This window comes from Neovison vison, chromosome 8, assembly GCF_020171115.1.
Source record: "Neovison vison isolate M4711 chromosome 8, ASM_NN_V1, whole genome shotgun sequence".
NCBI lineage: Eukaryota > Metazoa > Chordata > Mammalia > Carnivora > Mustelidae > Neogale > Neogale vison.
Window position 1 is genome coordinate 122,559,987 of NC_058098.1, and position 17,129 is coordinate 122,577,115.

At 45.4% G+C, this 17,129-nt stretch overlaps 1 protein-coding gene and 1 long non-coding RNA gene across 4 annotated transcripts in view; one reads left to right on the forward strand and one right to left on the reverse strand.

The window, feature by feature from the left end:
* Positions 1-16,081, forward strand: part of RBKS (ribokinase) — an 83,303-nt gene extending 67,222 nt beyond the window's left edge. For all 3 annotated transcript variants that reach the window (XM_044261861.1, XM_044261859.1, XM_044261860.1), the window contains one exon: positions 15,818-16,081. In XM_044261861.1, coding sequence (XP_044117796.1) covers positions 15,818-15,991 — 174 coding nt within the window. In that variant the 3' untranslated portion in view covers positions 15,992-16,081. The remainder of the gene's footprint in view (positions 1-15,817) is intronic.
* LOC122915209 lies at positions 7,701-8,453 on the reverse strand. The gene is made up of 2 exons (XR_006386029.1): positions 8,266-8,453; positions 7,701-8,131 (listed from the first exon to the last, which is right to left on the reverse strand). It is a non-coding gene; the product is annotated as an uncharacterized LOC122915209 (long non-coding RNA).
* Positions 16,082-17,129: the final 1,048 nt, after the last annotated feature.

Below are 17,129 nucleotides of genomic sequence, written 5' to 3' on the forward strand. Positions count from 1 at the left end.
AGCAGACTCTGCGCTGAGCACGGAGCCCGATGTGGGACTTCATCTCATGACCCTGAGATCATGACCTGAGCCAAAACTGGACACTTAACCAACTATGCCACCCAGCCTCCCCAAAAGGGGTTTTTTTTCCCTTTTAATCGAATAGCTTATAAATTGTAGAGCTGGGAAAATACTGTGCCTATTTAAAAGACAGGGATCAAAATCATCAATACTTCACTGCATGCAGTTTCATACTTGACTAATATGAAATAATAATCATTTGAAATACATTAATAAGGCAGGAAATATTGGCTCTCTCTTAATCACACAGTGTTTTAAAAGCTGACTCTCTCAGCCTAATAGTTTAAATTCAAATGTAATTAACAAAGGTGGCTAATTGTTGAAGCCACAGTCATGTACATTTATGACATAATGATTTGCCTGTGTTCTCTACAGGTTTACATAGAATAAAAATCAGTAGCTCTTACACAGTTGTGATAAGGAAGCTGGATTCTCTCCATCCATCTCAATGCTTCTAAACTGATCTGGTTAGGGTGGCCAGAAGGCTGAGGTTGGAAAGGATGTGATCTCATCCTTATGATGTCAGTATGCACTGATAAGAGAAAATAGAGATATTCAGATCTGAGCTGTGACATGGGACTCTTGTGTAAGCATCATCCTATCTCGTGGTATGCTCATCAGACTCACTGGTGTCTGCCTGGGGAGAATCTTTACACTTTCCTACCTTGGGAAGATAGGCCAGGTTCCACTGGTTCTAATCTCCTTATAAAGTCCTTACTCCGGGCGTGAGGCTTGCCCAGGGCCCACTGGGGGCCATGGAGACCTGACTGAGGCTCAGGAGAGGAACTGGCTGGGAGAGGTAGGGCTTTTGGCTCAGCAGAAAGCAACCAGGGACTACCACACCTGTCTAGTGTGCCTTGCAGTTTGGAAATTTTTTTTTTTTTAAAGATATATTTATTTATTTTAGAGAAAGAGGGTGTGGGGAGGGGCAGAGGGAGAAGGAAAGAGAAACTCAAGCCAACCCCACGCCAACGGTGGAGCCTGACACAGGGCTTGATCTCATGACCCTGAGATCATGACCTGAGCTAAAATCAAGAGTCATACACTTTACTGTGCCATGCAGGCACCCGAGTCAGGCTTCCTGGCGCACCAGCAGATCCTAACGAGGCCACCACTGGCGTGTTCTCAGGGACACAAGGCTGTCCTTCAGGGTTTCTCAGCCTGTCTGTGGTAATCACTGCCCACCCCAACTGAGCCTTTTAAGATTTTTTTTTCCTATTTGTCATCTTCCCCCATGAAATTTTAGTACCACAGATACTCTCTCTTTCTAGGTAGAGAGAGACATTTACCTACTGTCCTCCAGAGAGCCACAAATCATTGTAATATCTAAAAAAAGTTTCACCACACCCCCCTCCCCACCACGCAAGCCTGAACTTTCACCCCGTTGGGGAGGGGCCGCCCCAGTTGAGAATGAGCGCCCTGGATGGAATGAAGGGTCAGGCAGGGTCAGGCACGGCCTCTCTCTCTCTGCTCATACTCCGAGTGCGTGGTGAGGTCAGTCCCGTAGGGAGGACGGATCAGGTGGCCCAGTGGCCATCACTAACCAGGATGGGCCCCGACTTCAGATGCCAGCACAGCTAGAGGAGTGTCCTCCAAAAATCACGCTGTCCCTGTGCCATCTGTTCAGCCTGCCTGCCCTCCTCCAGGCTCTGCCACCACATCCTCCTCCTGGGCAGCAGCCCTCTGCCCGGTGGCTGGCTTGCTGTGACGGAAAGCGGAGTCTTCCATCATAAGCCGTGGTGCTGGCGGAGGGGCCCCACACACTGTCCTCCAGCCACCCCCGCTGTAGGCTCCCCAGCAGCCTCACTCCCTGCTCTCCCTGGGTTCCTTCACCCCGGGTGAAAGCAGAACATTTGCCAGGTCTCCCCAGTCTCACGCTGACTGGAAGTACCTTTACACTCTTCCCTTTACATTTCCTTCATTTCCTCTTACGGCCTCCCTGAAGGTCTCCTAAAACATCTCCCCGCCCCCACAGAGGAGTGGATATCCCAGACCCCAGCACCTACAGGCGGCCACTACTAGAACTCTCAGGACCCTGGCCTCCCTCACAATTAAGAGCCGCAGGACACTGGCTGCTAGTTCTTCCTGGCTGTGAGAGCGACCTGCAGCATAAGGCCGGTCACAGCCCACACTCCTTCCCCTAGGAGCCTTGGGTCATGCCCTAGGATCACGGCCCTCTTGGTCCCTTAGAACCCTTCCTTGTCTGGTCATGGGCTTTCATGTCAAAGGGATCCCCTTAACAAACAAAGGGATCCTCGGAGATGATGCCATCTACTCCCCCCCCCCCCACCCCACCACCACCTCGTGGAGCACCTGCTCTGCCAGGCGCTGGGCGAGGCCTTTCCTATACATTCTCTCATTCAGCATTTACAGTAGCCCTACGAGGGAGGGTCCCATTGGACAGAGAGTCACAGAGAAATTCGAGGAACTTGCCAGGATGCTGAGATCAGGACATAAACTCGGGTCCATTTTGATTCCAGATCATTGACTGCATTGTCCCAGCTGAGAAAACATGTTCCCAGTTGAGAAAACCATTTTCCTCAGCTATGCCCAGCGGGGCTCCCCTGTAGGTATAAAAATGCTGAATTAGCCATTCGTAGAAGATGACGCATGGCTAATAAAAAGGCAGGACTTAAAACCGCGTTTGTTTGTTCCCTCTGTCCTGCTTCCCCAAGGGTCACAACACAAGGGCTCTCGCCAGTCCGTGGTGAGCCCTTGAAGGATAAAGAGTGACTTGTACTTCCCCAGGCCTGCCAGAGGTTCCTGCCTCAACCCTCTGCAGACAGGAGCGAGGCAGGAGCCCATTCTCAGAACATGGAAGCAGGAGCAGAGCAGGACGGGCCCCCACGCTAGCCCGAGGGCGAGCCATCTCAGCCTCCGTGTGGCCCTGCCCGCCTGGGGGCGGAGGAGGCAGGGATCCTGGCAGGCGGGCCTTGTTCTCTCTCTCTTTCCTGAACCCCTTGCGGTAGTTCTTTCTTGAGAAGAAATGGTGCATTGATTTGGGATTTAGTCATGTTTCTTCCCATCTGCCTTTTCCCTGGCCTCTAAAACCACAAGCCTGGCTGAGGAATTCGGGTCCACAGTGTGGGCTTTGAATAGCTTTGTGTAGGGAGAGGTTCTGAAAAGAAAGGAAAGTGGTATCTGCTCGTCAGATGGAATGTGTTAAGCCATCGAGGAAGAATGCGAGGGTTTTAGCTCTTAGGGTCCGTCAGCAGTTCGGGTGATGAGTCATTCAGCGTGGGGACGGATTCCTGAGAAATGAAGCCTCGTGATGACATCATTCTTGCAAGATCGTCTGGGATCTGTGGTAGCCGCCTGCAAGTTCTTACCTTGGGGATTTTCATCACACGGGTTTTTTCCCAACCACACTTAATACCCATCCTGCCTTCTAACTTATCCACTTTTCTATCGGCTAGAATTTTCACGGGTCTGTCTCACTGTCATGCCTGCTCCAGGGCATTCTTGGGACAGCGTGTGCTCCTCTCCGGATCACTCAGCACCCGTCCTCCTGAGAGTCCTCCCTCAGTCGGCCCGCCTTTCGGTGGTGAGCCCGGCGCCGTGCTAGTCTGAGGGGATGAGGGCCAGGGAGGAGGGCAGGAGCGTGTGGGAGGGCCCCCATCCAGACTCAGGGGCTCGGGGAAGACACCGGGCTTTGAAGGTGGTGCCCGTCAGTAAATACGTGATGACTAAGTTAATAGCTCGGTGGAGTCTTGGAAGATGGGTGGGAGTTCGTCTAGGGAAGAGTCCAAGTGAAATATTCCCGTGAATGAAGACCCAAGGTCCCGTAGGTGAATAGGAAGAGGTAAGAGATGAAACTGGGCACGTGTCCTAGGGAGCCTCGGGGACCATGCTGAAGAGCCAAGATTGTATCCCGAGGAAGATGAGAAACGTTCAAAGGGCTTGGGCGTGGAGGTGAGCTGGCCAGATTTACAGCAGTCTGGGCTGTCAGGGGGACTAGTCGGGGGCTTAATGCCGTCCTCCGGAGGTGACGTGAGCGTGAAGCAGGGGGATGCGGGGGGTGGGGGTGGAGGTGAGAGTTGAGAAATATCCAGGATATAAACTTGGCGACTGGGTGACTCATTAGTTCTGTGGGGGGGCGATATCCAGAAGACCCCCAGACTCTCGGTGTGGGAAAGATAAGGGGCCCCGTGCTCAGGCCGAGGTGCGAGCTCTGTTGGGGCATGCCGAGTTAGGGGAGGCTGCGGGGGACAGGAGCCTGGTCGAGCAGACTCCCGGGTAGCTGGATACACGAATCCGAAGACAGAGGACAGTGCGCACTGAAGATGCTGCCTTAGGGCTCATTGTGTTCACAGCAGCTGACGGTAGAGCTACACAGCCGCAGAGGCCCCCTGGAAGTTATGGGGAAGGAGGAGGACAGTGGGCCAAGGACAGAAGCCAAGGGAGTGCCGATATTGTTAGTGCAGGAGAAGGAAAAGGGCCCCCTGGTAGAGACAAAGGAGAGTCAGAGACATGGGACCCCGGAGCGTCCCTTGCTGCTCTGTGTTTCTCCCTCTCCTGAACCTTCCACTGCAGCCCCCCCGGCTGTCCTCATCCTCCTAAGTAAGCTCCTTCACAGCCTTAACTCTCCAGAGAGTGTTCACAGGTCAGAGCTGCTCCTACCCCATGCCCGATTGCTGCAGCCTCCAGCCAGCCCCGGTCTCCCTCCTGCAGAGATGTCCTGCATCTTCGAGGCTCGTGCAGTTCACTTATAATGCCTGACCGTTCTGTTGAGCGACATCCCCATTTTCCTCTCCACCCCGCGCTGCCATCCTGTCAGATGACTTCAGTGCTACGAGGGTGAACCATCAGCGAGTCTCCTAGTTCCCAGATGCCCTCACTTCACCTCTACCCCTCCCCTCCAGCCTCCCACTCCCAGGAGACTCCCAGGAATGGTTAATGCCTGCCGGGCTTCCATCATATGGGCCGACACCCCGCATCCTGCTCTCTGGGCACAGCCAGCTCTCTCACCTCTGACCTCACTCCTGTCACTGCCCTGACCTGTTGACTCCCTCCTGACCTCCCCTCCTTCCTTAACCAGGTTAGACTCTCTGGCTGTTCATCGGAGGTGGTGCTTCCCGAAACCTTAAGCTTTCTCTGCACTCCCACTCTCCCCCACACCTGACGAGGGCAACGCAAGGTCACCGTCTCTTCTCTGCTCCTGCCCCAAGCACACCGAGGAAGTTGGGACCCCGTACAGAGAGACAGCATTAGACATTCACCGTCTCCACTTTGTCATCTTCATCCTTCTTTAGAGCTACAGAAAACCTAAGCCTTCCCATGGGGAAGTAGGAAAACCCAAGCCGTGGCCAAAAGCCCGCTCTCTGTCTCCCAAAATAGCTTCTCCACATGCTCTGTTGCTGAATTTCCACACAGATGACCTTGGTACAACTCCTGACTGCCCTTTGCCACCTTTATTCTTCCCTTGGGCCAGTGACTTAACCTCCTCGAATCCTCGTTTCCTCAGCTTTAAAATCAGGACCCTGTGGTGGTGTTGCCAACCTCTGGGGCACTTCGTGCAAATTAGAAGAAGGTGCCCCTTTGGCCAAGCACACAGCGTGATGAGCTGGGCATGGCCTGCGGACCACAGTCCCCCGCCCCTCACCTGGGCACCCTGGTGCAGTGCCGCCTCGAATCACCGGACACGGGGCCCCAACCACACCCACCTCTCCACTGGGCCTTGGGAAATATAGGCCGCCCAGGCACAGCACCGAGCCAAGAGCCTCACTGTGCAGAACCTCAGACAAAAGAGTTAACGTAGCCCACTTGGACTTGGAGCAGTGTGTGGGCATGCTCTGCCGGGATGGCGCCAGTGACCATCTTCGGGCACTGGCTGCCAGCTCCATGAGGTTTATCAGTGGGTGCCCATTTCTCTTCAAGAGAGTGGAGCCCTGAGAGACCGGAAGTGAGCTGGGAAGTGAGGGAGCAGACCCATGGTCATAGTCAAGGGCTCTGGGCGGGCAAGGGGCAGTGCGAGGGCGTAGGGAGTGGGAGAGTTGGACAGAGAAACTGGTCAGAAGGGAAGGAGAACAGAAATGAGTAACAACCTCCCAAGGGCAACATTGCCTCAGGCACTGGACCAGAGGCTTCCCATCCCAACCCCACACCCCAACTCTAGGGTGCTGCCCTCGGGAGCTCCCACCTCTCAGATGCTCCCCTAGGGGCCCCCTCACTAGCTGCCCATGACTGTCACGATTCCTACCCCACCAGCCCCGCAGAGTACCGGGCCCCTCCACCTGCCCACCCCCCTGGAGGGCTCAGGTAGGCCATAGGGCATGTTTTGCTTCCTTTCACGCCACTGCTAGTCCATCTGCCTCCATGGATGCCGCAGACCAGAATTTCTCCAAACCCAGGAGTGCGAAGGCCCCGTCCACCCTGTGAAAGTGGCTCTTCCTTAAGAGGAAATCACTGTGCAAAGGCAGCGAATAGTAGCCACCTGGGTATTTTTATGGAAGAAAGATGAATTATGCCATCACCCCTTCTGGCACAGAAATAATTTTCAGTAAAAGGTTAAAACCGTCATGTTGTATCAATGAGAACTGTTCCATTATTCCAAGAATGATTGATTGGAAAGTACTTTCCTTACAGGAAAGTCAAAGTGATACAATGCAGCTTCCACTTTTAAAGCACTTTCCATTAAAAAAAAAAATCATACCAATGTATAAAAATAGTTATACTGAAGATGTGAATCAACAGCCGAGGAATTTATTGGCACTTGAAAGCCCTGTGATATAAATAGATTCAACAATGAGAATGAATCTTAAGTAACTCTGGGCTGTGGCAACCTAACCTCCATTTTCACGGACACAAAAGAAAGTCACATGTAGTTCAGCGCATCCTTGTTGGGCACCTTGGAAATGAACACAGTGGAACGAGGTCCAACAGGGCAGGTCAACTCAAAGCACTGGGGGAGGCAATGGGAGAGACAGAGGGGACAGAGACAGGGCCTCTGCCCTCCAAGAATTTTCAGATTGTCCCAGACTGTTGGCCTGTACATGACACAGCCGCCAGTACCGTGTCTTGAGGGAAGGGCAGAGGAATAGGAGATAGAAGGGAGAGAGCTTCTTTTTAACTTGGTGATTTCCTTCCTTTTGCCCTCGCTATGCTTCCCACAAACAGTCACTCTGTGGTGTAATGTCAACAGAATATGGAAATCAGCTGGGTCTGGGTACAGAGTGCCACTTGCCAGCCGTATGACCCCAGACGAATTATCTCATGTCTCTAGGATTTGGCCCCGCAAGTGTTGCAGGGGGCAAGGGCCTGTGGTTGTAAAGATGAAATGTCTCATGTGTGTATGTGAGCACCGAGCTTTGCAGCTCCTTGATGTGGAACACACAGTAAACGTTCACTCCCTGCCTTACGCTGCCACTCCTCTGTGAAGGTTAAGGAGTACTTAATTTTTCCACCCCTTTCATGCTTAAATTTCAAAGAGCTTTTCCATCACGGGATATAATGTGATTTTCAAGGTAGCTTTTGCTGCTCTTCGTGGTTTGGAGTCGACTGCCCCTGTCCTCCAAGGGCTTCCCTACTTTGCTGTGTTTGGGGACTCAGAGGCCCAATAGGTGCCCTCTTTGCAAAGAAGAACAAGCAACACCCACCCCACCCCACCTGAGACCAGGGCAGCTGAGAAGTGGCCCATAGGCAATCATTAATGGAGCATATATTATATATGAGCACATATTGTAGAAGGGTTGTGTAACTCTGAGGAATCAAGGAAAGAACTAGACAAGTTTTCTGATCTCCCATAAGACTTCCACATATGGTGTCATCTCAGTCGAGGCTCTTGGATCTTGGTTGAAAACAGCAGTCCAGTTGTGATCCCAGTACAGGACCCTGCATGCCGTCACCACAGGGCTGCCTCTGCCATCTTGGACCTCAGTTGCTCTGCAGTCACTGTCGCGGCCAGAAAGTTCCTCCCACTCCCCTTGACTTTCAGGTGGATATCACTGCCCAGTCCTTCACTGCAAGGGAAACTTCCTGGAGGAGATGACGAGATGGAGGTTCTCGATGCAGGAAAGAGCGCCTCTCAGTTTGGTTCAGATTCTCAATTCGGTTGGAGTCGATGTCCACTTAACTGAATTAAGAGAAAGGAAACTTATTCGAGGCTAAAATTGGCCCATTTGTAAATTCACAAAGAGTGACTGATGAAATTTTACTAAAGAAGTTTTAAAAATCAACTTTGATTACAAACTTAAAATGTCTGCTTACCTAGGTAAAACTGACAAGTCATCGTAGGCCTATATACCCCACAGAGTTTCTCCAGTGATTAGCATTTTGTCACATTTGTTTTACTGCTGCCTCTCAAAGTACACAAATGTGGTTTTTTTTGGATAAGTCATTTGAGCGTAGGTTGCAGACATCATGACTCGACACCTCTTACGACTTCGGGAGAGACCTCCTAAGAACGAGGACATAACAAAACTACAATATAATGATCAAATTCAAGAAGCTTAACACTGAAATAATCTTATATGCATAGTCCAATAATGTCCCAAAAGTGTTTTTTATAATCTTTTTGGTCCAGAAGGCAATCCAAGAGTTTGTATGGCTTTCAATTGTCAGGCTCTTTTAGGCTCCTTTAATAGGAAACAGGTCCTCAACCTTGTCTTTCACGATACTGATATTTTTTTTGAAAAGCAGAAGTTCATTGAAAAGCACAAGTTCATTGTTTCGTAGCATTTTTCTCCATTTAGGTTTATCCAGGCTTCCCCATGATCTGAGTTAGGTGACGCATTTTAGGCAGGAATACTACACAAGTGACATTATGTCCTTGTCAGGGCCCCCCAGCGGGGAGCATGTGATGGCAGTTTGTCTCATGATTGGTTTGTTGCTCACTTGGTCAAGGTGGCGTCGTCCAGGTTTCTCTGCTAGACCTTTATTGGTTATGAATAGGCCATCCATATGGAGATACTTTCAAACTTGTAAATATCGTATCCTCATCAAACTTTTATCCAGTAGTTTTAAAAGCATCCATTAATGATTCTTGCCTGAATCAATTATTAGTATGACGGTTGCAAAGTGGTGATTTTTCAAATTTCTGTATTTACTAATTGGTTCTACTTTAAGGAAGAGTTTTTCCCTTCTATGTTATTTATTTTTTCATTTATCTACTTAAAATCAGTATAGACTTGTGAATTCAATTTTTTTTAAGATTCATTTATTTATTCAGGGTTGGAGGAGCGGAGGGTGAAGGAGTCCCAAGCAGACTCCACACTGGGCACAGAGCCTGACTCAGAGGTCGAAATAACCCCAAGATCATGACTTGAGCCAAAACCAAGAGTCCGATCATTAACTGACTGTGCCACCCAGGCACCCAGGACTCATGGATTCTTTTTTTTTTTTTTTTAAGATTTTATTTAATTATTTATTTGACAGAGATCACAAGTAGGCAGAGAGGGAGGCAGGGAGAGAGAGGGAAGCAGGCTCCCCGCAGAGCAGAGAGCCCAATGCAGTGCTCAATCCCAGGACCCTGGGATCATGACCCGAGCCAAAGGCAGAGGCTTTAATCCACTGAGCCAATTTTCAAGTGATTGTAAACAATTTATCTCTTATCTATCCCTTCTATAAATTACCTCTACATTTGTGGATAGGTCAACCGCACTGCACGGAGATTTCTTTTTTTACCTGGACTTGAACATTTAACCTGCACCCCACTATTTACAAAGGCAGACAGGAAATAAAAAACTGAACTTTTTATGGGGATTTTTGGTTGAATACATAGGTTATCAAAGCAATTTTAAGTAGCTGTGGCAAAATTAATACGCGGAAAAGACACAAGGCCCTGTGCAGGCCCTTCTAAAGAAAGGAAGGAAAGGGGTTTTGCAGGAAGACATGAGAAGAGAGTGGCATGATCATACTTTATGACTGGACACAGAAAGGGGAGCGTGGCAGGACAAAGTCGGGTGGGCGAAGGGCAGGGCGATGGAATGAATCGGGGAGTGAGGTGGAAAGGTTAAGTTAAAGTAGCAACATGAGTTCTGTGAGTTGAATTTGGGTCAGAAAACTGCAAAGCAAGGAATGACAGATTCACAAAATCCCTATGAGATAGTAATTGTTTCATTATTTGTGAGAAAACTAAGTCACAGAGAAATTACATTAGTTTTCCCAATGTCACAGAGCTGATAAGTGGCAAAGCCAAGATTCAAATACAGATCTGACTTCAAAGCCACACCGCTAGAAGAGAAACATCTACAGAAGAACGGAGGTGGAATTAGGGCTCACGATGTAAGGCCTGATAGGTTCCTATATGCCAATCATAACACTTAATTAACCCTGGCCCACAGTAAGTCTCAAAAATTATCCCAACCATGCACTTTACTCAGCAATAAACCAAGGGCACTTAGATTTTGCCGAAGTTTTCAAAACTTACATTACACTCCTACGTGATTCAGTGTCCTCCATCCCCCAATCCTGCCTATATAAAAATCAGCTTTATTGAAATATCATTTTCACACATAAGATTTCACCCATTTTAAGTGTATGATTCAATGAGTTTTGACAAATGTAGAGTCATTACCCACCAATCATAGTTACAGAACTTCCTATCACTCCAGAAATTTCCCTGTGCAGCCCCCGTGGAGCTGATATTCTCCAGCACCTGGCCTGCTTTTTGTTGATATACATATGCCTTTTCTAGAATTTCATATAAATGAAACCATGCAAGATAGTATGTAGTCTTTTGTGTCTGGCTTCTTTCACTTAAGATAATGCTTTTGAGATCCATCCATGTTGTATAAGCAATTTTTTCCTTACTGTTGCTAAGTAGTGTTCCCCTCTGTGGATGTACCACAGTCATCTGTTCAAGGACATCTGGATCATTTCCAACCTGGAGCGGTTTTAAAGCTCCTATAAACATTCACATGCAAATCTTTATGTGCATATGTTTCCATTCCTCTACATAAATACCTAAAAAGGGAAATGCTAGGCTATATGATAAGTGTTTGCTGAATGATGGAAGAAACTGCCAAAAACTATTTTCCAAAGTGTCTGTATCATTTTGCATTCCCACAACAGATAAGAATTCCAGCTGTTCCACTGGAACAAAAGTCAGTATTTTCAGTCTTTTTAATTTAGCCTTTCTAATGGGTATGTGGTACTATCTCATTGTGTTTTTAGTCTGCACTTCCCTAATGTTTAATGATGTTGAGCATCTTTTTATATACTTATTTGTCATCATCTATCTTCTTTGATGAAGTCTCTGTTCAAATTTTTTGCCAATTTTTATTGGAGTTTTTGTCTTTGGGTTTGCACTATTGAAATATAAGAAGGCTTTATCAGATATATGGATTTAAGATTTTATTTGAGACAGAGAGGGAGAGAAAACAAGCAGGAGGTGGGCAGAGGAAGGCGGTGAGGGACAAGCACACTCCCTGCTGAGCATGCAGCCTGCAGCATGGACACAGAGCTCAGTCCCAGAACCCTGAGATCATGACCTGAACCAAAATCAGATGCTTAACCAACTGAGCCACCTAGGCACCCCATGAGAGATGTGTTTTACAAATATCTTCGCCCAGTTCATGGCTTGTCTTTTGGTATTCTTTTAAAGTTTTAAATCTTGATAAAGTCAAATTTATCAGTTAAGTGTTTTATGCTTCTGGTATCTTAAGAAATCTGCCTGACACAGGGTTACAAATACTTTCTCCTCTATTTTCGTCTAGATGTTTTGTTGTTTTAACCCTTATATTTGGGTCTCTGGGCCACTTGGAGTTAATGTTTGTGTATGGTCTGAAGTTGCATGTTTTTCCATGTGAATATCTTCATAAATCATATCATATCATATCATATCATAAATATGATTATTCCAGCATCATTTGTTGAAAATGCTATCCTTCCCTCCACTAAATTACCTTGTTAAAAATAAGTTGCTGGTGTATTTACAGACTCTCTTTCTGTTCAAGTGATCTAAGTGTCTATCTTTATATCAGTATCTCCACTGTCTGACTACTATATCTTATGGTAAGTCTTGAAATCAATTTACATCTTCCAACTTTGTTCTTTTTCAAAATTGTTTTATCTACTCTAGGTCCTTTGTATTTCCATATAAATTTTAGAAATTTCTAAAAATTTCTAACTTGGGATTTTTTTATTGGAATTACACTGAATCTTTGCATCAGTTTAAGAAGAATTGACATGTTAACAATATTGAGTTTTCCAATTCATGAACATGGTTTATCTCACTATTTATTTGTTTTCATTAATCTCTTTTACTTTCCATAGTAAGAGTTATAAATTTTGCACATATTCATTCATATTGCAGATTCATTTAACCCTAAATAATTCATATTTTTGATGCTACTTAGTGGTGTGTTTTGATAATTTAAATTTTTTACTATTCATTGCTGCTATATACAAATGCAGTTGATTTTTTTATATTGACCCTGTGTCCTATGACCTTGCTGAATATACTATTTCTAGTAGCTTTTTTGCTGAATTTCTTAAGATTTTTTATACCATCTGCTAAGAAAGAGTTTTACTTCTTCCTTTCAAATCTGCTTGACTTTTCTTTCTTTTCTTATCTTATTGCACTGGCCAGCAATCCAGTATGATGTCAAATAGAAGTAATGAGTATAGACATCCTTGATTTGTTTCCAGTATGAAGGGAAAATCATTCAATCTTTCTCATTAAGTATGATGATAACTGTGAATTTTTCATAAATGCCCTTTATCAAGAAGATCAATTTATACCTTCTATTTCAAATTTGTTGAGTTTTTATTATAAATGGATGTAGAATTTTTTCAAATGCTTTTTCTGCTTCTAAAATTATCATAAGGCTTTTAATTCAGCGAACTACACTGATATTTTAATGTTAATTAGTTTTTAATGTAATTAGTTTTAATGTTAAATTAATCTTGCATTCCTGGGATAAACCCTATTGGTCATGAGATGCATGCGTGCATACACACACACACACACAGAGTTTACGAAACTTTTTTAAGGTTTTTGCATCTAAGCTTATGAGAAACATTGATCTGTTTTATCTTTTTGTTTCTTGAATTTCTTTTTCGGGACCTTTGCAGTCTCTACAAACACAGTGTATGGCACTAAGAATGAAAGGAAATCAGGTTGTGAAAATCACTGTTGCCTAAATAATGCTTCCAACACACACAGTTTCACCCAATACTGTGTTTCCCTGGCTTTGGCTATAATGGGAAGCAATTTAAATTATTTCAATAGTCTTTTCAGATATATGTACAATGTGTTTTATACTTTGTTAAAGACCTTGTCTGCAGCTAAATAGCCCACGAGACAACAGGATTATATAAAACTGATTTCTGGCAGTGATGCTAGAATGTTTCCCCACAGCCCTGTGCCTTTGCACTGGTTAGGCTACAAGTTAAATGTGAGAGAGGTACAGAAATATGACTTACCTATTCATAAAATATTTTTATTCTTCTAAGGTTTTTTTTGGAAAACTATAAGCTTATAATAAGCTTAAGCAATAATTTAAAAGACACATAAAAGAGAAAATACTGCCCCCCTTCCTTGTAAATAAGAAAACCAAATATTAACACTGTTGCTTTGCTCTGCTAATGGAGGGCAAGAGCCATGTCTCTCTCCATTGTTTCCACCAGGAAAGAGTAATATAAACAATTGCAAAGCATCTAGATGGTGCCTGACACATTCTGGGCCCTCAGAAAACATTTATAGGAGGAAGGAAAGTGTTGAATTCACACCTGTGTTACTATGACTCCTTGGCAAGTTTAATACTGACTGCTTTATCTGTGTAAACAAGGGGAAATGTCATTCTCCTTAAAGCCATTCACTGTCTCATGAGCTCACTCTGTTCCTTCCTCCTCCTGTGTCTTTGTTCCTTGAGGCCTCCTTTCTCTATAAATCTGTCTCATCTGGAAGAGCTCCCTTCTTCAAGGAGCTGTCTTCAAACTCTTTATTAGTATCCAATAACATTTACAAACTCTGCCACACTACTTAGCATTTAATCCACAATGGCTTCTAACCCTTTAGTAGCACCCATCACTGTCCTGGCCATAGAGCTCATTGAATACTTCCGTTGCAGCTGGAACAATCTTGCATGCCAAGGCTCTTCATGAAGGCTGAAGGAGAGCCCCAAGATTTGCTATGAAAACCCCTGGGTGTAAGGAACAACAAACTGGGAAAAACTGGAAAATGACCCTGAAAGCTATTAAATACCAGAATGATTTTTGTTCAGTGAATACATGGCTAGGTATTACCTTGCCTGAGGCGGAAGTCAACAGACTTTGGGATTTTCTATTTCTATGGGTCCGTATATGTACTTTACCAACTCAGACCTTTGGAGCTTCAGAGAAAAGGGAGAGAAACTGTTTTGTCCCTATAGTTAGTTTGAAAATAATATCTGAATAGCTCTCACCACGTACTGCATCCAGTAATTCTAGGACAAAAACAGGAAATATATAAGATGAACCTGGAGCATTTTATAGTATCAGAAAGTAAAGCACTCAAAAAACAAAGCAATGAGAGTATGTCAAAGGGACACAGGAGCCAACTGTTAGAGCTCCCTATGGCCAAAGCTGCAACAATCTGAGCAATAAAAATAATTATAGTACTGGGTTATAGCCCAAAATACAAAATATTTTTTAAAGACCCATGAGTTCATTCAGATATAATTAGGTGACTGAATAAATGCGGAGGAGGGGGAGACAAATTTCCCTTAGAGAATTCCAAATAGTCCCTTAAGCGTGGACTACACTCCGTGACTTGCTTCCAAAGAGTACAATATGAAAAGAGGGAGGAAAGTAACTTTACAGTGGAGAAACCTGGCAAAGACTGCCTTAGCCAAGTAATCGAGATTAACATTCTCGAGTCTTCTTGACAGTATGTGCCCTTGATAAATGTGATGAGAGAACGACACATCACCTCTGTGGTCTTCCTCCCAAAAACCGTAACCACAGCCTAACTATGAGGAAAACAGATTCCAACTGAGGCACATTCTGCAGAATATCTGACCAATCCTCAAAACGATCAAGGTCAGGGCACCTGAGTGGCTCAGTCGTTAAGCGTCTACCTTCGGCTCAGTCATGATTCTGGGGTCATGGGATTGAGCTCCCCATCCGGCTCCTTGCTCAGCGGGAAGCCCGTTTCTCCCTTTCCCACTCCCCCCGCTTGTGTTCCCTCTCTCACTGTGTCTCTCTCTGTCGAATAAATAAAATCTTTAAAAAAAAAAAAAACAAGGGGCGCCTGGGTGGCTCAGTGGTTTAAACCTCTGCCTTCGGCTCAGGTCATGATCTCAGGGTCCTGGGATCGAGCCCCACATCGGGCTCTCTGCTCAGCGGGGAGCCTGCTTCCCCCTCTCTCTCTGCCTGCCTCGCTGCCTACTTGTGATCTCTCTCTATCAAATAAATAAATAAAAATCTTTAAAAAAAAAAAAAAACTATCAAGGTCATCGAAAACAAAGGATGTCCAAGAAACTGTCACAGCCCATAGGAGTCTAAGGAGACATGACAACTAAAGGTAACAGGGTATCCTGGAGGAGATCCTGGGACAGAAAAAGGACATTAAGCAAACTAGTGAAATCCGAATAAAGCAGAGGTCAGCTAGTATCAATAACATTTCATTCATTATTACAAATGCACATTACCAGAGGTTACCAGATGTTACCAGAACCGGATGTGGGGTATATGGAAACCTGTGTACTATCCTTTTACGTTTTATGTAAATCTAAAACTCTTCTACAATAAAAGGTATACTTAAATATTTCCCAAATACAGTCTCGGCACCAGGTGACTACATGCTTTTAAACCACAACTGTGCTTTTAATTACAGGGTGCTGGTGACAGTTTCGTGGGGGCTTTGGCCTTCTACCTGGCTTACTACCCAAATCTGCCCTTGGAAGAAATGCTCAAGAGATCCAATTCCATCGCAGCGGTCAGTGTCCAGTCTGCAGGAACACAGTCATCTTATCCATACAAAAAAGACCTGCCACTCGATCTGTTTTGATTGCTACTAACCCTAAAATAAATGTACCTGGAAATAAAATGGACTTGGGAGAGGGAGGTGGCCTCTCTCAGCCAGCAGCTTACTTTAAAATATCCTCTTCTCCTTTCTTTGCAAATATGTTCATTTCTGAAGTCATTTCCAGCCTTTCATTTACTTTTTTATAATGATGATTTCTTCACTTTTCGTGTATTTGGAAGAGCCAACCAAAAATTAAGGAGTCCACGACTGGGACCTGTACAAACATTACGAGGACCAGGAATCAGCAAACTCACTTGCCAACAGATCATGAATGCTGTATGTCTGCCACAGAGCAGGGCTTGTGGACGACAGTGTCTAGAGTCCGAGCAGAGAATGTTAAGCAAGGGAAGGGAGCACATGAATTGGGCTGTTCAGGCAGTTCCTAAGAAATGGTTGATAATCAGGGTTAGCATTGTAGAAGCTTCTGTTTTGTGAGAGAAGCCAGAAGTTTGGATGTTTATTGAAATTTCTTCAATGCTTAAGTATCAGCAATTGATTTTTTAAAAATGTAAACACCACCTGTGGGCCACATGCAGCGCTTGTGCTGAAGAGACAAGTCATTTAAGCCAGATTTTAAGCTGTTGGTTTGCTTTTTTGTAAATGTCGATTCATGTGTGTCACAGGCCCTTTATAGCAGGCTTAGGTAGGACCAGGTGAAGGATTTTTCTTGTAATCCAAAATGACTCTGTGTAGTTTCAACCGAAAAATAGCCAAGATCTCCCTTATTATAGCTGTGAACCAGAGACTGAACAAAAGATGCCAGAAAACAGCTGATTGACTCTAATGCCACAAGCCCCGGGGACTCAACAACTGTCTACTTCTTTTTTTTTTCAATATTTTTTTTTGTAATATTTTTTATTTATTTACTTGACAGAGAGAGATCACAAATAGGCAGAGAGGCAGGCAGAGAGAGAGAGGAGGAAGCAGGCTCCCTGCTGAGCAGGGAGCCCGATGGGGGACTTGATCCCAGGACCCTGAGATCATGACCCGAGCCGAAGGCAGAGGCCTAACCCACTGAGCCACCCAGGCGCCCCAACAACTGTCTACTTCTAATCCCAACTTCAGAAAAGCTACTCTCACGTGGCCTCCACAGACGGACTAGGCCACGGAGAGGGAACAC